The 25,667-nt window shown below is 40.0% G+C and overlaps 1 protein-coding gene across 1 annotated transcript in view; it reads left to right on the top strand.

Moving 5' to 3' along the window:
• The first annotated feature begins 10,632 nt into the window (after window positions 1-10,632).
• Window positions 10,633-25,667, top strand: part of LOC129771721 (uncharacterized) — a 31,647-nt gene continuing 16,612 nt past the window's right edge. The window contains exon 1 of the mRNA XM_055775693.1: window positions 10,633-11,399. Coding sequence (XP_055631668.1) covers window positions 11,106-11,399 — 294 coding nt within the window. The 5' untranslated portion in view covers window positions 10,633-11,105. The remainder of the gene's footprint in view (window positions 11,400-25,667) is intronic.

Below are 25,667 nucleotides of genomic sequence, written 5' to 3'. Positions count from 1 at the left end.
AATTATTCAAATGTTAGTCGGCGGTCCACCAACCTTGACTATATCAAAAAATCATTAAAAAATTAATGTAGTACTAGAGAAGAAACAAAGTTTTAACAACCCTGTACTCGCGCGTAAAATCATAAATCGTATACTCGCGCACGGTATCACAGACTGTGCTTGTCCCTATAATTTTGCTATTGTGTATTTATAGGCGTTATTTGTATTTATTTAAAGTAATAAAAGCTATAATTGAATAAAAAAGAACTCCAGAAAATACTTTTTCTTCAACTTCATTCAATTTCAATAGTCTTTTAATTCAGTCTCCTCAAAACAAAATTTGGACTGTCTGTGAGACTGTATGCTCGAATATAGGAGGGTTAACACGTTAAGCCCCGAATTTCATTGCTGCGCTTTCCATTCAATCCGCATCAAGAACGTTTGCACAATATCGGTGTCGGTTCCAGCTTCCAAAGATACTTATTGCATTGATAGAAAATAATTGATAAGTAATACTTTATTTTCTGCAATATCTCATCAATCAATATCGTTGATTTTTTTTAGGAAATTTTCATTCATTTTCCATAAAAATTCATTCAAGATGATTATTGTATTCCTCGATTAATATTGAAAAAATATTGGACCCTATTATGTAAATTCAATCGAACGGTAGATTCGATCCCTATAACTATCACACCGAACAAACTTTCGTATTTTGCAATCGATCGAATTTTATCGAATCGAGTTCTTTCTCGAACGTCGAATTTCATATTTTGAAACGTTGCCGAAATATTTCCCAAAGCAACCAGAAATGCAATAATCAAACCAAACAGCTCGAAAATTATTCAACTTTGACCCAACTGAATAAAGGGTGTGTCACATCAAATTGCATCACGGAAAAAACGCTGTAGAAATTTAATTTTTAGGAATTATATCTTCAGCTTTCGCTTATAATCAGATAAGAGTGTATAGATCACGTTGGCCATGCTTCACTGTCAATTTTTCGTAAATTTGGAAAAATGTCGTCGAACGAAAAAGAGCGTCGTGAATTAATCCTGCGCACTCATTTCGAGAATCCAGAGTTGTCACATCGGGACATCGGTAAGATGCTGGGAATCGTCCAATCCACGGTCAGCAGAGTACTAAAACGATACTTCGAGAACCTAACCATCGACTGGAAGGTGAAGAACGGCAAAAATGGATGCTCCGTCAGTGATAAAGATCACAAGCGCGTAGTTAAGCAGTTTAGACGTGATCCGAGAAGTTCGGTCCGGGATGTCGCCAATAAGCTGAATTTGTCAAGTTCATTCGTCCAGCGGACCAAGCAGCGGGAGGGCCTGCGTACATACAAGGTTCAGAAGGCTCCTAACCGCGACGAAAGGCAAAACATGGTGGGGAAGACGCGAGCCCGGAAGCTGTACACCGAAATGCTGACGAAGCCGCATTGCCTGGTAATGGACGACGAAACCTACGTCAAAGCGGACTTTCGTCAGCTGCCGGGCCTGTTGTTCTTCTCCGCAGAGGACAAATTCAGCGTTCCGGAGGAGATTCGCAAGCAGAAACTATCCAAATTTGCCAAAAAGTATATGGTGTGGCAAGCGATCTGCTCTTGCAGAAAGCGGAGCGCCCCCTTCGTGATGATCGGCACGGTAAACGGTAAACGGTTTACCTTAAGGAGTGCCTACAGAAGCGCTTACTACCACTACTGAAGCAGCACGAGGGCCCGACCATCTTCTGGCCGGATCTCGCTTCGTGCCACTATTCAAAGGACGTGTTGGAGTGGTACGAAGCCAACGGGGTCACCTTCGTGCCAAAGGAAATGAACCCGCCCAACGCGCCGGAGCTTCGCCCAATAGAGAAATATTGGGTGATTATGAAGCAGGCCCTCCGGAAGAACCCAAAAGTTGTCAAATCGGAGGCGGACTTCAAGAGAAAATGGATTTCTGTTCAAAAAAAAACTACAACCTGACGTTGTACAGAACCTTATGGACGGGGTAAAGAGGAAGGTGCGAGCATACGGGCTTGGGCTCGAAGTATGAATAAAAAGAAAATGCCGAAAGTTGTTTAATAGTTTTTATTTTACTGTCTAAAATTTTCAAAAGGATCGGTCTACTGGGCGAATTTCTACAGCGTTTTTTCCGTGATGCAATTTGATGTGACACACCCTTTATATAACAGCAAAATAGAACCAACTAACAAAGTTCACCTAGAATTACATAATAGGGGCCAATATTTAATTTTTGAAATTTCTAATTTCTCACTCATCTATGTTGCTCCATTCATGGCTTTATTTCTTGAAAGAAATCTCCACAATTAATTCACATAACTTATCATAGTTTTAGAATTAAAATAACAATACTGTATAAAAATTCGCATTCGCAGTCTTCAAAGACGAAGTTTTCTCCAAAAATTCAATTTTTAATGATTATTAAAACCTTATGCCGGATGTTTCCAGCATTTTCAATTGGTCATTTCACAAATGATATTCCTGGATGAAACTTTGTTGAAATTGTTCCTAGTTACAGTTTTTTTGACGTAGAACTACGTCTTTCAGAAAGGGTGCCAAATCAGAAAACAGGTCATGTTTTTATAAAATAAAGTTAACGTTAATAACTATTTTCACTGTGAACGAATTCTCATAATTTGCATACCAATCGAATCGGAAATTCTCTAAGATTTGTTTGATATTCTATACATTACAATTCAACAATCTCTAAACGGTTTAAATTCATGAAAACTGGAAGAACTTTTTTTTCCATACATTTGTTTTGCCGATTTGTGTGCTAACCCTACCCGTATTTCGAATGCTTATAACTCGAAAATTTCTTAACAGATCGGAAAGATGTTTGCATCGATTGATAGGAAATATTTCTACGCGTCTATCACAATTAATAAAATATTATTATTCATGAGATAAACAATTGAATAACTTTAAAATGTCAATCGTTATTTAAACGCCCTAACTGTCAAGTTTTGATTCGCCCGATTTACGGTTTCCCCAACACAGACTTCAAAATCGATATAGCTGTGGAAATCCGCTCTGCAAATATACATGCAAGTCGGGGGTGTTTTTATTCCCATCGAGCTATGTTTCCCTAACACGGACTTCGAAATCAATTTTCCTGGGGGAATCCGCTTTGTCAAATACATACAAGTCGGGGGTATTTTTCTCCCACTGAGCTGTGTTTCCCTAACACAGACTTCAAAATCGATGTACCTGGGGGAATCCGCTTTTCAAATACATACAAGTCAGGGTATTTTTTAGCGTTGAGTACTTTTCTACTCGCTTGTCGATGTGCGGACCGTAATATGTTTCCTTAAAACGTACCTTCAAACTGAGAAGCCTGGGAAAATCGCCATTTCAGATACTAGAGGTAAATGAACTTTCGCGGTTCGAGAACTACGTAAACATGAGATGTGCAATATTTTCAGAGGGAAATTTAAAATACAATGATCGTTTGACAATTCTTCCGTTCACATATTTTGGTAATCCTAGGCATCATATCAAACGTAAAAGGACGTTCATCAATTGTATTTGTAAAGAAGAGCAAAATCTATTACAAAAATTTCGATGCATTCTAAAATAATATTCGAAGTGGTAAACAAGTGGATTGCATAATATTATTGCGTAGTTCTACGTCGAAAATACGCGGTTGTGTCCTAGATACAACCCCTTACAATTTTTTTCTTTATAACAAGTTATGATCGAACAACTGGATATTAAATAACTAACAAACTGAAAGGAAATTTTAGAACGGAAACTTTAATGAAGAAAAATCTACTCTTACAGCTGATATATTTTATTACGGTTAGCATAAACACCTTATAAAATATTTTCGGCAAAAAGTGCGATGATATATTTAATTCATTGCGTTTGGAGGTGACACTATCCTAGACTAGCTGGCGGGCGCCTAGGAATACCTACGCGGGCGACCGGTACACCGCGGACTACTGTTTGGCCATCCCTGATATACAGACTCGATTATATGTGATACGATTATATACAATTTTGGACTGGATTATGTACAGTTTTATATTTCAAATATGACTTATTTCAAGAAGAAATGAAACCTTCCAACGTTAAAGTGAAATTTAAGTTTTTTTTTTTTTATCTGTATTATAGTGATTTTCAACTCATTTGGCTGGTTCGTCACTTTTTACTTCCATTTTTGGAAGAATGTCGGGAATGAGAATTGAACTCGTGACCTTTAGCGTGAGAGGCATGGATGTTACCACTACGCCAGATCGCCTCCCCTGAAATTTAAGTGGCTATTACATGTTCAGTGGGGTAAAAATTGTGATTTTTTTAGATTTAGCTTGAATTTTCCTCAGGAATTGTTTATATCGATATTGCGGTTGTGTCCCATTCACCCGAATACCATTCGCCCGAAACACGTTTACCCAAAGCACATTTACCCTAATGTAACACATACCCGAATGTAACAAATACCCGATTGCAACATACACCCGAATGGACATTTACCCGAATGCAACGTTCACCCTAATAGAACAAATACCCGAATGCAACATTTACCTGAATGGAATGTTCACCCGAATGAAGAAGTAAAAATTCCGACAAATCAGATTATGAGTTTTGTCGAATCTCCTGTAGAATGTAGAATGAGAAATTGTAATGAGGAAATTCGAAAAGATGTTGACTTCGCTGTGTCATTTTTAGTCATTAGTGTAATCACAGTTGACATGCTGTCTTCTTTCTTTTCCGTATTGCTCTTTAAAGCCATGAAATCATTCAGAAATGAGCATGGGTTATGGAACATTCCGAACATTGAACGTAAAAAATTTAAATGAAAATGTGAAAATAATAGATAAGAAAAAAAATGGTACTTACGTGTTTACCACCGCAACGTAGTATTTATCATGAATTTATTAATTCGTGATGAAATTTATTCTGAGATCAATGTAATGGGGCAAAGTCCCCATTCAACGAGGATAAGGAACCGAGGCGGCACCAAGCTCCGCCGTCGGAAGCGGCGGCCTCTCGCAAGCAAACCTGTGTTCCACCGATTGCTCGGTTTGTTTGAAACATAGGAGACGATCCTTTAGTCAGGTCCGACCGAGCGTTAGGACGGCATACGTTTACCTGGTGCATTACGGTTGCTTGGTTAATTATACATGTTATGTATTAGGCTGTCAAGTGTCCTGCGGTATTTTTTTTTGAATTTTCATTTGTTCATAAAATTAGTTACAATCATCTGTTTTAAGTCAAATATGCGCCGTTTTGTTCGATGACTTGTTCCCAACGAGATGCCAACTTCATAATACCCCTGTTATAGAAGCTCGCTTCCTTATTGGCAAAAAACTCGGATAGCCAATTTTCACAGGCCTCTTTTGTGGCTAACTTCTGACTACCTAGCTCGTTCGCCATGGACAAAAACAGGTGGTAGTCACTTGGTGCAAGGTCCGGACTATACGGCGGATGCAAAATAACCTCCCATCCGAGCTCCCGGAGCTTCTGGCGCGTCACCAAAGAAGTGTGTGGCCTGGCGTTGTCCTGATGGAAGACAATGCGGCCTCTGTTTATCAAAGATGGCCTCTTCTTCATGAGTGCTACCTTCAAGCGGTCCAGTTGTTAGCAGTACAGGTCCGAATTGAGCGTTTGGCCATAGGGAAGCAGCTCATAATAGATTATTCCTTGACAATCCCACCAAACACACAGCAGAACCTTCCTGGCCGTTAATGAGGGCTTGGCCACCGTCTGAGCCGCTTCAGCGGGCTTCGACCACGACCGTTTGCGCTTCACGTTGTCGTAAGTGACCCACTTTTCATCGCCAGTCACCATCCGCTTCAGAAACGGGTCGATTTTGTTGCGATTCAGCAGCGATTCACATACGTCGATACGGTCAAAGATGTTTTTTTGCGTCAACGTGTGTGGCACCCATACATCGAGCTTCTTTGTGAATCCAAGCTTCTTCAAATGTTTAATAACGGTTTGATGACTTATCCCCAGCTCTTGGCCGATGCTACGGCTGCTACTATGCCGGTCTTGCTCGGCTAATTCAGCGATTTTGTGGCAATTTTCGACGACAGGCCTTCCGGAGCGTGGCGCATCTTCGACGACCTCTACACCAGAACGAAAACGTTGAAACCATCGTTGTGCGGTGGAAATGGAAACTGTATCGGGTCCATAAACTGCACAAATTTTATTGGCAGCTTGAGATGCATTTTTACCTTTGTCATAGTAGTACTGTAAAATATGTCGGATTTTCTCTTTATTTTGCTCCATATTTGCGACACTATAACTCACGAACGACTTAACCAAACAAAACACTGTCAAGGACTATATTATAGCGCTATATAAAATACCTTTCCAACAAGCTATAGTATGACTCGATACAATGAATACAACTAGAACTACGCGCTTACAACGACACCTCGCGGAAATACCGCAGGACTTTTTTGACAGCCTAATATTTTGATCTCAGAATAAATTTAATTGCGAAAAAAAAATTCTTGGTCAAAATTGCACATCAGTGCCATAATACGTATGTACCAACATTATCAGCTTTCTTTTAAGTAAACGGGCTGCGTCATCCATATGAATGGATAAACTTCATAATACGTTAAAAAACTACATTCTTCCATTTCTCATTATTATTTTTGATTTCTTTCATTATTTTGAAAAAGATTCCATTCAACGCCACTATTTCTCAAATTGCACTACCCCGAGCATACTTTTTGAATGGAAATGAACACTGATCAGAAATAAATGTACAAATACTTCCTAACAATAATATTTGCGTATTATTCGAATATATTCTCTCGGGTAAGTGTCGCATTCGGGTAATTGTTACATTCGGGTGAGTGGAATTTGGGTGAATGTCGTTCGGGTGAGTGGGTTTTGGGTAAATGTGACACAATCCGATATTGCAGCCAAATTAAGAAAGATAGAAGTTGGGTGTCAACGAACAAATTGTAGAGCAGTTAGAGAGCTTTAATTTCATTGATAGAAACAATCTAGTTTAATATAATTTTTAGGATAAAATTAACAATAACACATTAGAAAGTATAAACTTTCAAGTTTTTCACTTCCAAAATGTTATTAAAATCCAGTAATTTAGATGTTCCACTACTATATCCTGTGCTAAATTTTCTCATCTTACAAATGAAGGCAACAGAATCGTCTTCCGAAGCGTACTTTTTAATGTAGAGCCAGTTTGAGGTAACAGAGTCCGAAAAAAAAGTTCTATACCTCTGTCATTGTTGAAATTCGAACATATGCGTAGAAAGTTTTTTTTCATCAAATATGATCGTCTATCACCTCCTCAGAGAATCCGGATAAAATTAATTTTTTCATGTGAGAAAGGTGTTTTCTGACTTTAAGGGGATGAGTCAAAAATGAAGTTCTTCTTTTTCGTTCAAAAAACGAAAAATACATGCGAAAAAACGAAAAAAAATTTTTTGACTGGATTATATACAGTGAATAGAAATCAGGAACTGTATATAATCGAGTCCGCCCTGTATAACAAGTTTGTCGAAGAAAGTTTTTGTTTAGAGAATAACTGTCGAGCCCTAAATGCTAATTTCCCCTCAAATGCACCTCCTGGGCCATTGTGCAGTGGAGACAGTTTGCTCCATCTGCCATCTGCTTTCGATGTTGTATTTTTAAACGGTTTTATTTAGCTTGCCCTGTAATCTGTTTGTATATTTGTATGTTTGTATGTTTGTTTTTTTTTATAGAGGTGAGGAATGCTCTACCAGTCTTACCTGGGAAGGGTTAACCCAGACGTCGAGTGGGGATCGCACCCACAAAAACCAAGCCCTCTACTCGTTGCCTCATTCCCCCTGGGACCACATCTAGGCGACTACTTCAGGGGGCGGCTGTGCTCATGCACTACTCGAGTTTACAACGCTGAATAGCGTTGATCCTTCCCTTTTTCTCAATATTTGTTTTCTCCATTTCTTTCCACTGCGCTTATGTCCATTTCGCAGGCATCCATTTACCCGTCGAGACGTGAACCGATTAGGAATTGCCCTCCAACTTGACGCGCAACCCGTCATAGCCACCCTCGCGGGGTTTCTCACCTGTCGAGACGTGAACCGATTAGGAAGCGCCCTCCAACTTGATGCGCGCCCCGTCACAGTCACCCTCGCAGGATTTCTCTTCCCAACAAAGTGCCGATTAGGTAGTGCCCTCCAATCTGACGCGCACTCCGTCACAGTTACTCTCGTAGGGTACCATCGGTTGCAACAGCCGTCGCCGTTGTTCGCCTTGCAGTCAGGCGTTGTCAGCATGTTGATCGACTCTCCACTTCCGCTGCAGCTCCGACATGATTTGTGTGATTGCACTGCTCACGGTATTCCAGATCCTCTCGTCGCGACACATCTCCTCCACAATATTTATGAAGTGAGGGCAGCCCCTCGCGCCTTACAGTGAACCTGGGACAGACAAAAACATGCCTAGACAGAAACTGCGTCAAGTAGAAGTTAACCTCACCGTGCTTCCTGTTCAACCAGGTCGATAGTACCGGTATCAGCCTGTACGTCCATCTACCGTTTTCTGCCGTATCCCATTCCTGCTGCCATTTGTCCAACGACTCCGCTCTCATCAATTTCCGGATACCTCTGGTTTCCCGCCGCTTGTAGCACTCGCTGTCTTCCGCCAGGGTGATGCAGATGGGGATCATACCGGCGATGACACACGCAGCTTCTGTCGAAATGGTCCTGTACGCGCTTACGACTCGCATGGCCATGAGTCGAAATGTGCGTTTCTTCCTATTTCGGTGGGTATCCAGAGCCGCCAACCAAGCAGGGCCACCATACCTCAGAATCGACGAAGATACACTTGCCAAGAGACGCCTCATGCTGCTGCTTGGGCCAAAGCTATTTGGCATGATCCTCGCCACCACGTTGATGGCATTTGAAGCCTTCCCACATGCATAGTCGACATGCTGGTTGAAATTTAGACGGTCGTCGATCATGACTCCGAGGTGTGTCACTGCTCGCTTCGAAACGATGGTACGTCCTCCGACCGATACCTCTGCCCGCAACACTGCCTTACGATTGCTCACTAACAGCACCTCGGTATTGTGATGTGCCATCTGGAGCTTTACGCTGTCCATCCAACTACCGATCATGTCTACGGCCTCAGCCGCCAACATTTCCACCTCCTGGAGCGTCTCGCCGAGACGCTCTGCTACTTGCCTGCTACTGCTACTTGCCTAATTATTTTCTAGCTTTTAGTACATTATTATGTTTAATCACAATTAAACCGTTTAGCTTAAAAAGTTTATTTTACTAATTTTGTTCGTGTACGATAAACTAATGACCGCTGCGCTGCCTCGATAAATTTTGCTCACATGCGATATTATATCATATTTATCGCCAAGCGTTAAGGACGTTTTTATTCATAATTTTTTTTTATCCCATTTATTTATTAGGCTCAATAGCATTTAGCTGTAACAGAGCCGGGTTTAATCGTGTACATGTACATATGTTTATGTTTCTATAAATTGTAAATTACACAGTAGTTAGTAGTAGCCATTTAGGCGTTAAGTTTTTCTGTTCCATTACATTATGGTAAATTACACAGTAGTAGCCATTTAGGCGTAAGGGTATTCTTTCTGATCTTCCATTGTTCAGCAGACCGGACAGCGGAGACAGTTGATATTGATCATTGTTGGGTTATTTATAGAACAGCAGCCCGATGTTTCTTGCAGAGCAGAGCAGTTGTATGGATGAATCGATCTTTGTTCCACCGTGGATCGATCTCCATAGCTGATGATGGTTGCGTGGACGTAGTTATTCTATAACAACACAAAGATGGTCAATTGAGGGCCCTGAGTTTGAACTCACGATCGATCGCTTGGTAAGCGAACGCGTAACCAAGTGGCTACGGAGACCCCCCATAATTTTTTTTTGATGGTACACAATTTTGGAAGAAAAAGAACAGATCAAAAAGATTTTCACCCCTTCCGGTACAGATGAAAATGTGGCAACACTGGTTACGATCACTACAACCGGTAATGGAAAAAAATGCATTTTTTCCCTCAAACCAATATTTCAGAAATATTGATCAACACGAACGCAACGTTTATCGCCGAGAAAAATTATCACTGACAATTATTATAAGCGCTGACGTAATCCAACAAAATTGATGAGTAAACAACAAGCAAAGCCAAAGTGTGAACTCTTTCGGTTGGTCGTATTGTCTTATAATGATTACACGCGACTTGCAAACGAATGACGACGTTTGGTTTACGCGATTGATGGTATGCAGAGAGTTGATCATAAATCTAGAATGAGAATTCTGACCGAGAAAATACTGACACGCATTTGACACATGCTTCGAGATAGGAATAGTTAAAAGGATCGATAGAATGAATACACGATGACATTTCGTATCGTATCCATCGGATAGAGTTCATCGGACTGTACGGAAATAAAACGACAGAACGACCCCACCGAACCTATCAGCTCTATCCATCATCACCTCGCTCGCCAATTAGTTCCTGCTAATCAGCGAACCTGTGATTTTTTCATTTTATCTAATGAAAACGAAACCCCGCGCTGTTCCATCACAATCAGCTCAACGACAGGGCTGCGCTCGTAAAACACGCGATTCGCAGGGATTGAACATCGCTCCGAGAGAGCCGCGAATCAGCCGGTTGGTGTTCAGAACAAAACTTGTTTCCATTTTTTTACCTGTGTGTTTCGCACCTATGGTTGGGTTTTGTCCCGCCCGGGTAGCTTACCAAGGAGCTGGGGCTACGCTCAGTGAGTCATTCATCCGAAAAATTCAGGGGGTTTTACGTGTGCGCGCTAGTCTCTCCGGTGGCCTCTGCGATACTCATCTACCACCATATCTGTGCTTTTTGCCCCCTTCGCTCTCCGGACTCCGCGGACGGACGCGACTCTGATGCGTGCGGTAAACAAATAAAAAACAAAAAAAAACACAAGGTACGTTTCAAGTGCCTGTCGTTCGTTCCGAAGCCAATGTCGGTCTGATTCGGTCAAAAGTTAGCACTTTGTGGTTCAGTTTGTAGAGAGCCATCTTCGGGGACAGTTGCAGTTTTTTGCAGTTGAGAAGCCGCTGCAGCAGCAGCGAAGATCGAGTAACATTTCAAATATCGAACAGTTAACACCGGTGTCGGGGGCGGTGCGTAGTGATGAAGAACTCGACCGTGGGGGTGTTGATGTGCGCGGCCGTTTTGATAATAGTGCGCGGCGGCAGTGCCAACTTCCTGGCGTACGACGATGAACCGACTACGATTGATCCCGAAGAGGATTACGCACAGGATGAAGATCAGCGCCGGGCCGACTACCATGACGCAATGGATCGGCTCATCTCCCAGGCGTTCAATCAGACTAGTGAGGCTAGCAAGCCTATTGCGGAACAGGCCAAGGTCACACCCGCCGACAGCGGGATTGATGAGGATGTTAAATGCGCTGCGAATCGAAAGGTAGAGCAAAGTGCGGTAATAATCTATATAGAGTTTTTGTGATGCATTTGGCTGATATACAGCTGGAACCGGTTCCAACGTCTAAATGAGGAAGTGTTATCAAGGTGTGCTCCGACTGGCTTTTCGAGTGCTGAGATAATTACAATCGAGTGCAAACAACAAATGATTGTGGATGATGAACGTAGAATTGCTCCGAGATTCCTGATATTGGTTGGAGTTTATCATTGAGTGTGCTTGAATTTCGTTCATTGTGATGGTGGTGATTTCAACATTTCTCTGTCGTATTGGATTTCCAAAAATGTCAATTCCATCATCATGGAACCAGTTTCAGCTTTATTACCCCGCAGATGGCATTCATCAGCTCATTGAGTAATTGAGTGGGGATTTGTTCATTGGCAAACAATATCTTGCAACCGTTACCGACCATTGGTCATTGGCTCGCTCGATGGTCGAGGCGGTTTTGATGAGGTAGAAAAATCGTTGTTCAACATCCACCACAATGCATATAATGTGCATAAACATTTGGTAGACTTCCGTGCCCATCGGCAGTAGTCACGGCTTAATCCAACCCAAGCCGACTAGACGATCGATATAAGGGCTATGATCGGCGATTTGTACCCTTTTTTTGTTCGTTTAATTTCAGCTCTAGCATCGAACGCAGTTCTTGCGAAGGGTAATGTGCACTGCTTTGCGTACAGCCTTGGCTGCAATCCCGCTGTTGTAATTCGTTCTCTTCGAGTTCCACACCAAGCAGCATCAAGCAGCTCGTTGTACTTAGGTTGTATTTCGGGTTGAAATATTGAAGATCACCTTGGCCTTTCCAGGATTCTTTTTCTTTCTTCTTCTCACTCGGTTGGTCAATGTCGGGGGCCGGAATGGTTTTAAAGTGAATATTTGCACGCGAAGGCAACTCTGCAGGGATGGTTCATTTAACTTCGATGTTTGTATGTGCTTAAATCTATGTACATGGTATTGGGTAGGTCATCGAAAATTTCATAGGTGGTCGATAGCGGATCAGATTTGATACAAAATTCTACGCATATGATCAAAACTTATGTATGACTGCCATACAAATGAAACACAAATTTCTGCATTACTCGAGAATTAATCAAGCAAATGGAACCAAATGTTGCATCTGGAGATTTTAGGGTGCAATAAATGATTCTATGATGGTTAGATACTCCTTCTCCCTCTCTTAGGTGGGGCTGCCATACAAATGAAACACCGATTTCTGCATTACTCGAGAATTAATCAAGCAAATGCTACCAAATTTGGCATGTGGAGTTTTTAGGATGCAATAAATGTTTTTACGGTGGTTAGACACTCCACCTCCCTCTCTAAGGAGGAGCTGCCATACAAAATTCAACGGGATCGATTAGAAGATCAATCAATGAACAGTTCTGCGATTGGACCCATGAACTTGCTCATAGTAAGAAAACGTGAATGTTTGAAGGTATTGATAACAAAACCCAAATTTTGGGCGGGACAAAGTTTTCCGGGTCAGCTAGTATGGTATAAAATTCTACGCTTACGATCAACACTTATGTATGATTATGATTATAAAGTTTATCAACTTTTCTAGTTTTGGGATTTGCTTCAGGCCATCATTTTTAAGGTATTGTTTCTTCGTACATACTGAAGGCATCCTTCAAAATGTTAAGATGAAATTTCGAATCAGTAGGTAAAACCGACACCCTTTTTTCCAGATAGAAGCATTTTTTTGCAAATTTTCCAATATCCTCTGTATCCACTTGTCCTTTTTTACGTAGGACTACGTCTTACATTAAGGGTGCCAAATCAGAAAACAGGTCACGTTCATATGTAATGAAGTTAACATTAATGACTATTTTTGCTGCGAACGAATCTGACGATTCGCATACCATTCTTTAAGATTTGCTTAAGGCAGTATTCTAGTCTCAAATCAAATTTTTTCCTTCATATTTCTGTAGTCTAGGCACTCAAGAATATACTCTAGAAAGGACTTATCAAAAATCTGATTATTTACCGAGCTAGAGCCATTTTTGTAATGCGGTATCTAACCTGGTACGGCCATAACAATGAACTTCAAACGCGTTTTTCTCGAAACTAGTTTTTTGAAACTAGCGTACACGATAACTCAAGTTCCACTGAACTGATTCTAGTCGAATTTATATGAATACAATCTGCAGGCATCTCTTTATGGCATGAACCTCTAAAAAACGATATTTTTTAAATTTTCCTATTTTTTTAAATAAACGTTTTTAGAAAAAACGTTTGTTTTTCAAACGGCCGCTATTTTGTCAAAAAAGATGACTTGTCCGAGGTTCATGCGATAGCGGCATCTTTACTGATTCAGAATCTGCTCGATTTTTTTGTTTCAAACAATCAGAATGGCTGGAATAGTGTACGCCATGGCACAATTATTTCTTGAACCCTCTAACTTAATTAGCTATTAACTAATCTAGTTGTGAATATCTTTATTTACTGTTAAAACATAGATGAACAAATAATGATATAATGGATAGTAAAAATATTCTTTGTTTTATTTTTACGGAGTTCGAAAAAACGTCCGAAATTCGTGTCTCTACACTAGAATACCCCCTTAATATGCTATACATTACAATCCACTTATGTGTAAAATGTTTAAATTGATAAAAACTAGATGCATTCCCATTTTCCATACATTTTTTCGGTTCATTTGTGTGCTTTCCTAACCGTGCTATCAATAACGGGCATCTTATGCAGCCGCGAGAATAGAAACAACGAAGGGGATAACGGAAAGAGAATATTTGCGACGTAAACTCCACCCCTGCACAGTAAGGACGCTGTCGCTAGCATATCAATATTGCATATCTTCTGAGGAGAATTTTCACTTCCCGTTTTGGTGGCCATTGAAGCAACATCGTTGCCGGCGAGCGTCGAGCGAGAATGAATTGTCTTTCTTATACTGTTCATTTTGTGCCATCTTCGTTTGCCCTCGAGCTGTGGAAGCTTGTGAATATTTTACTCGCTGTGGATATGGCATGGCAAACAACACATCGAGCCAAGCCATGGCAAAGGCGTAATTATAATGTTTTTCGCCATATGTCTAGGGAAAAATCAATCAAGTTATCATCGGCGGCTTACAAGGAAAATTATTCTTTTGTTGGAATGCTATGTGTAATTTAGTTTCGCGTTCCAGACGCAAAACTGTCTACACCAAGCATCTATGCAATTGAACTGCAACTACATCTCACCAAGCGATCATCTCTTCGAGGCCAATAATATATAGAGGTAGTGGGGGTAATTTGGTCACGTGGGGTCAAGTGGTCACCTGCTTGTTTGGTAGTATGCCTATTGACTATTGACACCGTATTGATAGTCATCTTATGTTTGAAGAATTTCATGAAAGCATGTCAAGAAATAAATAAAAACAAAAAATGCTCTCTCGGTAGCCGTTCTGCCGTAGTTTTGTGCGTTCCGAATTTAAGGAATTTCTAGTGAAATTTATTTTATTTGACCTGATATTTGCGACAAATCAACAGTTTGGAAGACTGTTCACATATTCTAGGGGAGGTGGACAGATATTTTGTTCAATTTCAGCGATTATTTCGCATATTTCGCATTCCGTTGTTTGGGGGGCAAAGTGGTCAGTGGAGGATTACTACTGACAATGTTCTGTTTTCAAAGGCTGATATCCTTATCACCTTCTGCTCCTAAAGGGGTCCCTTTTTGTGGTTTTGACCCAGGAAAAAAGCCACCCCAACCAAAATCAAGCCTTTTTGAAAAACGTTATGTTTTTTTTTACTACGTCATATGTGCGAGTGACCACTTTGCCCCACACAGGTGACCACTTTACCTCCTCACTAAAAAATGTTCAATTTTTCAACCTTTTTTCTAATAATGAAAAATGTATTTATTTTCAATTTTCATAGTAAAACCGCTTACCATCTTGAACTACAATAAGTTGAGCTACAATATTCTTCGTAGGCCGGGAGTTTTAGTGGTATGCGGACACAGGAAATGAGCATGTTCCTTGGGGTGACCACATTCCCTCCAGTTCCCCTAGTGTGATGTGATAGTGGCTAGGGAGTGTGGAAAAGGTGAGTGCTGGTGGAACAAATATGTGATCGCATGTGGCCGAATGTATGTGTCAAATGCGAGGAAGACCGTCGGGAACGCGATGAATACCCACTGCAATGCGAGCAGTGAAATAAACAAACAAATTGCGACATATGACGTGTCTTGTTCGTGCGAAGGCAAGAAAGAATCGCTGCTTCTAGAACTGCTTACTGCCAAGGATTAATGATTTACCCCTTTCATGCTCACCGAAACTAAAGGGTGTGTCACATCAAATTGCATCACGGAAAAAACGCTGTAGAAATTCGCCCAGTAGACCGATCCTTTTGAAAATTTTAGACAGTAAAATAAAAACTATTTAACAACTTTTGGCATTTTCCATTTTTCATACTTTGAGCCCAAGCCCGTATGCTCGTACCTTCCCCTTTACCCCGTCCATAAGGTTCTGTACAACGTCAGGTTGTAGTTTTTTTTGAACAGAAATCCATTTTCTCTTGAAGTCCGCCTCCGATTTGACAACTTTTGGGTTCTTCCGGAGGGCCTGCTTCATAATCGCCCAATATTTCTCTATTGGGCGAAGCTCCGGCGCGTTGGGCGGGTTCATTTCCTTTGGCACGAAGGTGACCCCGCTGGCTTCGTACCACTCCAACACGTCCTTTGAATAGTGGCACGAAGCGAGATCCGGCCAGAAGATGGTCGGGCCCTCGTGCTGCTTCAATAGTGGTAGTAAGCGCTTCTGTAGGCACTCCTTAAGGTAAACCTGCCCGTTTACCGTGCCGGTCATCACGAAGGGGGCGCTCCGCTTTCCGCAAGAGCAGATCGCTTGCCACACCATGTACTTTTTGTCAAACTTGGATAGTTTCTGCTTGCGAATCTCCTCCGGAACGCTGAATTTGTCATCTGCGGAGAAGAACAACAGGCCCGGCAGCTGACGAAAGTCCGCTTTGACGTAGGTTTCGTCGTCCATTACCAGGCAATGCGGCTTCGTCAGCATTTCGGTGTACAGCTTCCGGGCTCGCGTCTTCCCCACCATGTTTTGCCTTTCGTCGCGGTTAGGAGCCTTCTGAACCTTGTATGTACGCAGGCCCTCCCGCTGCTTGGTCCGCTGGACGAATGAACTTGACAAATTCAGCATATTGGCGACATCCCGGACCGAACTTCTCGGATCCCATCTAAACTGCTTAACTACGCGCTTGTGATCTTTTTCACTGACGGAGCATCCATTTTTGCCGTTCTTCACCTTCCGGTCGATGGTTAGGTTCTCGAAGTATCGTTTTAGTACTCTGCTGACCGTGGATTGGACGATTCCCAGCATCTTACCGATGTCCCGATGTGACCACTCCGGATTCTCGAAATGAGTGCACAGGATTAATTCACGACGCTCTTTTTCGTTCGACGAAATTTTTCCAAATTTACGAAAAATTGACAGTGAAGCATGGCCAACGTGATCTATACACTCTTATCTGATTTTAAAGCGAAAGCTGAAGATATAATTCCTAAAAATTTAATTTCTACAGCGTTTTTTCCGTGATGCAATTTGATGTGACACACCCTTTAATCTAATAATTAGATTTATGAAATTTCTTTGCATTTATGAATGATATTCGAAATGATAAACAAGCAAATTAAATAAAACGAATACGTAGTCCTACATCCTAAGCGATCGTGTCCTTGATACATGGTCTTTCAGATTAAACGTTCACGCAAAAAATTTTAATAACTTCTACAAAAGTGAACCGATTTTGACGTAGGACTACGTCTTTCATTTCTATACTGGGGTGTAAGTTCAAAGTTCCGAAAACGAAAGCGTTACGCCGGAGAACGAGATTTTGAGCGTTAATAGCTCCTGAACAACTGAACAAAATGGTATGATAAACACTTCATTTGGAAGATAAAATGTCTACACGTTATATTTCCCTAACACAGATTTCAAAACCATGGAGCCTGAGGAAATCCGCATTGCAAAATAGATGAAAGCGGCGGGTACTTTTATACTCGTTTGCGTTTTTGCAAATTGGAATGTTTCCCTAACACAGACTTCAAAATCATGAAGCCTGGGGAAATCGGCATTGCAAAATAGATGCGAGCTGCGGGTACTTTTGTACTCGCTTGCGTTTCTGCTAATTGGTATGTTTTCCTAACACAGACTTCAAAATCATGAGGCCTGGGAAAATTGGCATTGCAAAATAGTTGCGAGCGGTGAGTATTTTGTACTCGCTTGTGTTTCTGCAAATCGAAATGTTTCCCTAACACAGATTTCAAAACAATGGAGCCTGAAGAAATCTGCGTTGCAAAATAGATGCAAGCTGTGGGTACTTTTGTACTAGCTTGTATTTTTGCAAACTGGAATGTATTTTCCCAATACAGAATCCGAAACCAAGAAGTTGGGAAAATCGGCATTACAGATACATTCAAGTCGGCAATACTGCATTTTTACACTCCGGAATTCGTTTTGTTAACACGGTCTACAAAAGCGGGTGCAGATGCAACGCTTTGGCTCGATTATTCAAAACTGTATTGGAAGATATCTCTTCATGTCGCCACCTCACTGAACTTCTACGCATACCTTTTGATGATTAGGCAAAATGTTGATAACTATTTCCTGCGATAACCACTACTATAATGCATGAATTGACTTAAATTGGTATTTGTTTGCAATTAAATTCGTAAATAGTTTCATTCATTCACTAGTTTAATCAATAATTTAATCAATACACACAAAAGATAGCTCTGCGCAGCGGCGACATCGTACCCTATGAGGAACATCCGAGATGGGACTATTGCTAATTGAAGAAATACAATTGATTACTAAGTCAACGGCAGTCCTACGTCAACCTTGCGGTTATATCATAGGTATAACCCATCCATAGTTTTTATTATTAAAAAACGATGTGACCACCCCTTTTTTCGATAACGCGTTTTAGACGGTGAACAAAATTCTTCATGCACAACTTTAACATTACGACTGCGATGCTGTTGAAAATCCGAGTTATTTCTTCTTTAAGTTCCTTCAAAGGTTGTGGCTTATTAACATAGCAACGGTCCTTCACGTACCCCCAGAGGAAGTAATCGACGACGAGAAATGTTGAAATTCTTACCATAAGAGGACAAAGTTTCATTAAGGCTTCGGTTGCTCGAGTAATACGATTTCACTAAAAATACACGTTCTTGTAAATTGTACATCTTGACACTAAAAACCATCCGGTCAGACTGAACGAGTAGCCGAATATTATCGTCTCGATATGGGGGATGCAGTGTTACCATCGATGGAGCGAAAAAAAATTATAAGGAGCTATTCGATTTTTTTTTGCGTGAGCGTTTAATCTGAAAGACCCTGTACAAACCCCTACAATTTTTTTAACGTTTCGAATCGCCCGAACAAAACCGGTCAGTAATCAGGAGACAGTCCGAGTAAAATTTCGCTAGTGGTCGGAAAATTTCGGAAAATTCTATAGCTTTTGTGTTAATTTATCTGAGATCATTGTTCAGTGTATTTTGTGAAATGGTTCCGTATCCGTTTTGTATATGTATTTGTACGGCCATTTCGTTCTAACACGATCTTCGTCTCTTGCACTTTCTTTGGCTAACTCCATTTCCTGTTTTTAGAAGCCGTTTTCAATGAACAGCTTGCCAAGTTTCAAAAAACATCGAAACCAAAATCAATTCCATTTATCAAATCCAATAAATTTTACTAATATTGTTATCAGACCACTTCTCATGTTTTTTCGCATGCTATGTAGTCCAGGCTGCTCATTCGCAATTCACACTGCGCGTTTAGAGACAACACCTGCTCTTCAACGTACCTAACCAGAACATCGACACTATTCAAAGCAGAATCGTTGGATACGTCATCTTCTGGATGAACTGATGCCGAAATTCGTAGGATTTCTTCAGCATCTTGATTCGAAGTGCAAGAGTATTCACTCATCTGATGGGTCGAGCACTTTCTCAACGATTTCGTTGTCTTTTAGTATCTCGTACTATGCGTCTTCTTCATCATTCATATTCAGTTGATTAATTTCATTCGTAATGCTCTTTAATCTTACTTCCAATACGAATAATGGTAAATCGTTTCCATCATCATCCGTTGTCTTCGGCATTAATTCCATAGCCTATGTTTTAATTATGTCACGCATCGAGTCATTTCACTACACTGCTCAGCGTCCTAGAACCCTATGATATGCAAATGCACCACGAGTGAGACTCGATGTTGTAGGTAAAGGGCTTATGAATGGCTTAAACCGGCTTCAAAAAAGTAAATATCAAACGAGAGTTAGGTTGATCGAGTAACCAGCCCTTGAACAAATCTCGAATCATCCGCGCATTTTTCGATGCTTTGTCGAAAACAGGATGCTAGTGAGGATTACTAAAAATCCGATAATTATTGAACTTTCCGATTAACTTGGGTGGAAGATTAGGACTTCTATCCATGTTTGCAAATGGCAACGCGAAGCGCTTCATTTTTCGCTTCTTCTTCTTTCTTTGTTTTTAAGAGGCTTTAAACTTTTGCAGTTCATTCGCCTCTAAGGTTTTTTTTTTTCGCTTTTGTCTAAGAAGTATTTGACGAGTCTCTGTCGATGTACGTTGTCGATGGAATGACTTTGGAGTATAAGCCGCACTCGTCTGCACTGAATATTTGACATTGTTGTAAATTCCGGCTCCACATTCCCGCAGAGAACTATTTGATATACTTGTCAATAACCCCAATACGACTGGAAAACTTATTCCTGGTTATCATAGATAGTCTTATGTCATACTGCTCGATAAATTTGCCAACATACCCAACGTACCATGACCGTATTGACCACCTTCAACCATTTGAGAATGATTTTTTTTAACCTGTACTTGCAGTACCTTCCCGTTTTTTAGGAAACCGGATGTATAGCGCCTCGTCAATCCCCAAATGCTAGTTCTTTTTAAACGGTTAGCTACAAAACAATTGACGAATAAAAACTTTTCTTAACTTACGCGTTTAAAGGTGCTGACTGCTGAACGCGATCTGATGTTGACTTCAGTATAATTGACTTAGTAAAAATGCCTTGATCCACATCCTCAATATTTTTTTCACATAATAGGCCCATAGAACAACAGGTCGCTTCCGTTTCCCCCCAAAAAGTTCTCTATGAACTTTCGAAGTTATTTTCATCAGATACATATTAACGTTGAATTTTGGAATAACCGTTTGCACCTTTATTTTTCAGCACAAGTGTAAACATTAGGATGCCAATGAATGTATGAGAGAAAATCGACCCTAAAATTTCAAAAAGTTACCTTGTACAAAATGTTTACCATCTAGAAAAAACAGCCTATGCCAAATATTAGCTCAATCGGACTTCGGAGCGGCGCAAAGCGATCAAAGTTTGAGTTTTTTTGAAAATCGAAAAATCACCCAAGGGGGGAAATCGGAAATCGGATTTTTCGAAAAAAAAATGGATGCCAAATGTCTTCAAATTGCATGAAACGTCAAGATCTAGTGTCACCTCGAAAATAAAATTTTTGGCGAAAATCGACACTCTGGAACTTAGTTTTTTTCGGAGTACTAGACGAAACATATGGTTTTAAGTGCCAATAAAAATAATTATCTCGATTTATTAGTGTTGCAGACGAATTTCATTTATTAGTGTTGCAGACGTTAAAATGAGAGTTTTTTGAAAACCGAAAAATCACCGGAAATCGGAGTTTTCAATTTTTTTTTATGCCAAATGCCCTCAAATTGCATGACACATCGAGATTTACCGTTATCTCAATATTTTTTTTGTTAAAAAACTACTTTTCAGACGGAAAACGACCAAGTGCCAAAAAATATTTTTTTTTACAATTTTTTTTTTCGAGCTAACAGTAAATCTCGACAAGTAATGCAATGTTAAGACATTTGGCACCAACAATTTTTTTTGTAAACCCCGATTTTCGGTAATTTTTTGATTTCAAATAAACTAAAATTTTTACTGTCTGTCTGAAACACTAATAAATGAAATTCGAATGAGCTAATATTTTGCAAAGGGTGCGAATAAACATTTCGCAGCATGTTCCGAATGAAAAATCAAGGTAACTATTTTTATTTGTACCCAAAACCATACGTTTCGTTTCGTATTCCAAAAAAAAAACGAAGTCCCATAGTGTCGATTTTTGCAAAAAAAAAAATTTCGAGATGATACTAGATCTCGACGTTTCATGCAATTTTAAGACATTTGGCATCAACAAAATTTTTCAAAAACCCCGATTTCATTGAGTGATTTTTTTATTTTTAAAAAACTCAAATATTGATCGCTTTGCGCCACTTTCCTTTAAATCCGATTGAGCTAATATTTTGCATAGGATGTTTTTTTAAGGTGGTGAACATTTTTTATGAGGTAACTTTTTGAAATGACCATTTTCATTGGTACCCTAGTAAACATACATATTTTAAAACATGCGAAAAGCAAGGATTATTTCTATGAAAATTTTAATGTTTCAGGAGCCTATACCGAGGCCACTGAATGATCTCTGTGAACCTGTATGATTAATAGGATATTTAATTAATCGTTCATGAAACTCTTATTACCTATTCTGAAGAGAATTGTTGCACATTGAAAATGTGTGCGTTATATCGAGGGTAAGTAATAACGTGGGTATGTCATATCGAAGTTCCCCTGTATAAACGCACAGATTTTGACAATAAACAATACATATAAAATTTGATAATTTTACCCGTGGAAACGATAAGATTAAAAATTTTGCTGATAGATAATAACGGCACTTTACATAGACAAAAAGTGTATCGGTATCACCAATGTTGTTTGAATCGCATAAAATTTACACTGCATACAATCCTTCCACCTAATCTGATAACAAATTGGAGAAGTTTTTTTTGCTGAACTCGTACATCACATTTGGGCAGCTTCCTTGATTCCCAATATCAAATGAATAAAAGTGCTACTGAGTCAGACTCTCAGGGTAGAAAATAACTGACAAATCACGGTGGTTTTTATTTGCAAGCTCGGTAAAAAAAAATTATAGGAGGTTGTGTCAAAGATACGACCGCATTGTTGACGTAGAACTACACTGTTATATTATAAAAGTCGCTTGTTTAAACCTTCGGATATTATTGTATAATGCTGTGAAATTTTAGAAACAACTGCTTAGTAGAACAATCTCTGAAATGTTTTTTTCATTGTAGAATCAGTTGACGATAATTGACTGATGATTCATTCTTGCCTTCGCAGAACAATACACTAGCTGATCGTATGACGCAATTTATTTCATGTCAATGCATTAAAAATTTACCACGAACGCTATTCCGGTGGCCATTTTCGCAATGAACATAGACTCGGTTACAGTCGATTATATCAATATATCTTTGGCACCGCGAGGAAACAACAACAATGACAACACTTGCAAGTATCAAATATCATGCTACATGTTATTTAGTATTGCCTCAGTGGAATTGCACCTCCAGGCATCGTTCGTACAACGTAAACCAAGCGCCAAACAAGCAGTCGCCATAGCATGCATACAGAGTCATACATTGGTGGCTTGAAACTACTGGAAATATAAACACTTCTCATCATTTTGCGCTTTTCTCAAAAGAAACACTTCTGTTTATATTACTGGCCTCGAAAAAAGTTGCATTACTTTCTCATACTCGATATAAGCGCAGTTGTCACCCTTAGTGAAGGAAGTTTTGCTACTGACAGAACGACATTCACTTTCTTGGTGATTAAACAAGCGAAATAAACTCTTTTTTTTAAATATCAACAACCTCGAAAACAGTAGCATTGCTTCATTATGATCAAGACTAGTGCAAATGCAATCCTAGTTGAAGTTGCGACTGGCACGCGAACCCAAATAACTTATAACATTCCAGTACGACATTCAAGATGCTTGGTATTCCCCAAATAATTTTTTGGCGCACAACCTTAACGCCTGTTTCGCCATAACGTCAGTTTAATACATTCAAGCAATGTCAAAAGCACCATCGAAGCCCTTATGATGACGGAAAACAAACAATGTTCATTGCTTGGAAAAAGACTGAATTATGCCACACAGCTTGTACTCTGCTGTAACAACCATCGATGCGAATTCACTGATGAGTTTGTCAAGAGCAACCGCGTTCACCACCAGCGGGGGAGCTGGTTGCTGCCTGGATAACGGCGTTTACATTTTCGACCGACGCGCCGAAGTCACCTACTTCGCTGTTGTTCGATGCGAAGGCTCGGTTCAGTGCGAGCGCTTTTCACTGCACCAACTTCGCGTGCATCATTAGAAGACGCTTGCCTCGAAATGTTATTGCCCCCGGCAATGCGTTCGTTTTTTGCAGGGCTCGAGCCAGCCTTCCTCTTCTTCTTGCTCATCCCACACTATGCGAAGCGTCCAATTTATGACGCGGAAAGAAAAACACACGATACGAATAACGCGAAAAATGAACTGGAAAAACCACACGACGATATCCAAGTTGAATTACTACTGGTGGGGTCCAATCTTAGATCGAAGCGCAGCGAAAGCAAAGTGAACTGGATTGCTCAACAATCCGATTCCGAATGAAAGTTTGCCTCAGCGAGATCCATTGTTTATACTCTAGGCAAGTATTCCCCTTCATTCTTCTTCTTTTCCTTTGTTCACGGTGACTTTATATCCTACGATTTCCCCTTCGTTGCTCGTCGATAAGTTGCTCGTTATTAACAGCTCTGTTCGGGAAAGTACACAAATGGACTGAACAAATGTATGGGAGAATAGAAACGCTTAAAGTTTTCATGAATTTTAACCATTTACAAACCAAGGGATTCTAATGTATAGCATATTAAACAAATCTTACAGAATTTCCGATTCGTTTAGTATGTAAATCGCCAAAATCCGTTCGCGGCAAAAATAGTTATTAACGTTAACTTTATTTCATAAAAACGTGACCTGTTTTCTGATTTGGCACCCTTAATGAAAGACTTAGTTCTACGTCAAAAACTTCTGTTTTGAAGAGAAACAACCATGAGCCGTGGTGAGGCCACACTCATGTGGAGGATGTGGATCAATTAAATTTAAAAAACCACAGACCTGGTAACCTCAGCGACTTTCAATCGACAATTGAAAATGCATCGACGACTAATGACACTGTGTATTAATCGAATTCAAGACAAAGATCCGTTTGGCAACCCGTACTTGTTTTTGAAGTTTTCATTCTATTTCAACAGATAGCGAATAATAGTAATAATTAAAAAAAAACAGTAAACCAAAATTATTCGGCTGTATAAAACAAATGGCAATTAGGCAATCTAAAGAAAAAGATATTTTAGCGAACAGAATGTAATGAATGGGTGAACGGTTTTTCGTTGGTGCAACGTCCAACGTATAATCGTTGCGTTGCAGGAAGACACACTCATTAAGGAAATGTTCCGCTTCGGTTGAGGAGAATGTTGTGAACGGTGTATCGGAAGGATAGTTTATCATGAAAATTTGGTGTCAACCTTTCATATGTCATAGTGCAGCACATTACATTCTAAATACACTGCGTTTCACAACTATAGAACCACTCATTTTTTCTGAGTTTCCAGAGGTATGTCAGGAGTCGGTTGAATTGAAGTATATAGTGTAGGATATCATAACTATCTTCATTTATAAGACCGGCCATTTCAACTTTATTGTTGTGTTCAGGCACGAAACAACCAAAAAACTAAAATTCTAGTGTTTCATTACTATAGAACCAGATGAAAAAACCCTCACTCCTTTACAAAATTTACGCCAATTTAACATGAAGTACGATAAGTTTCTAATTCGTAGGTCATCTTTAGTTCTCAATCAGTTCAAATAACCCATTCGGAGTGGTTACGACCAAGCTGCGCCATGTTGTAGTAGATATCTCGTACTACGAAGAGGATACTACTCGTTTAAGCTCTTCAAATCACTCATACTGCTGGTAAGCTGCATCTACTATTCGTCCGACCACTCCTCATAAGTTCCTGACAAGATTCTGATTTGGTAAACAAGCTGACCAGTCCAGAATCCGAAGCCCCTATTAATGAAACCATGTCATGACCTTTCAGATTTTATGAATCGATGCCAAATTATCCAATTATCACATTGTTTTTGATGCAAAAACAGCCGTAAATAATTCCGAAGTATTTCGTTGCACTTCTGACTGTTCATTCGTGTTGGTGGTAAGCTATCTAGACCAGGCCTTTTTGAGAAAATTCTCTGATTTTTGGGTTTTCAAAAAACTCAAACTTTGACTGCTGTGCGACACTAGTAAATGAAGTCCGATTG

Source organism: Toxorhynchites rutilus, chromosome 2 (assembly GCF_029784135.1).
Source record: "Toxorhynchites rutilus septentrionalis strain SRP chromosome 2, ASM2978413v1, whole genome shotgun sequence".
Classification (NCBI taxonomy): domain Eukaryota; kingdom Metazoa; phylum Arthropoda; class Insecta; order Diptera; family Culicidae; genus Toxorhynchites; species Toxorhynchites rutilus.
The sequence above is the reverse complement of the archived record's forward strand: the minus strand, read 5'-3'. Positions and strand labels throughout refer to the sequence as shown.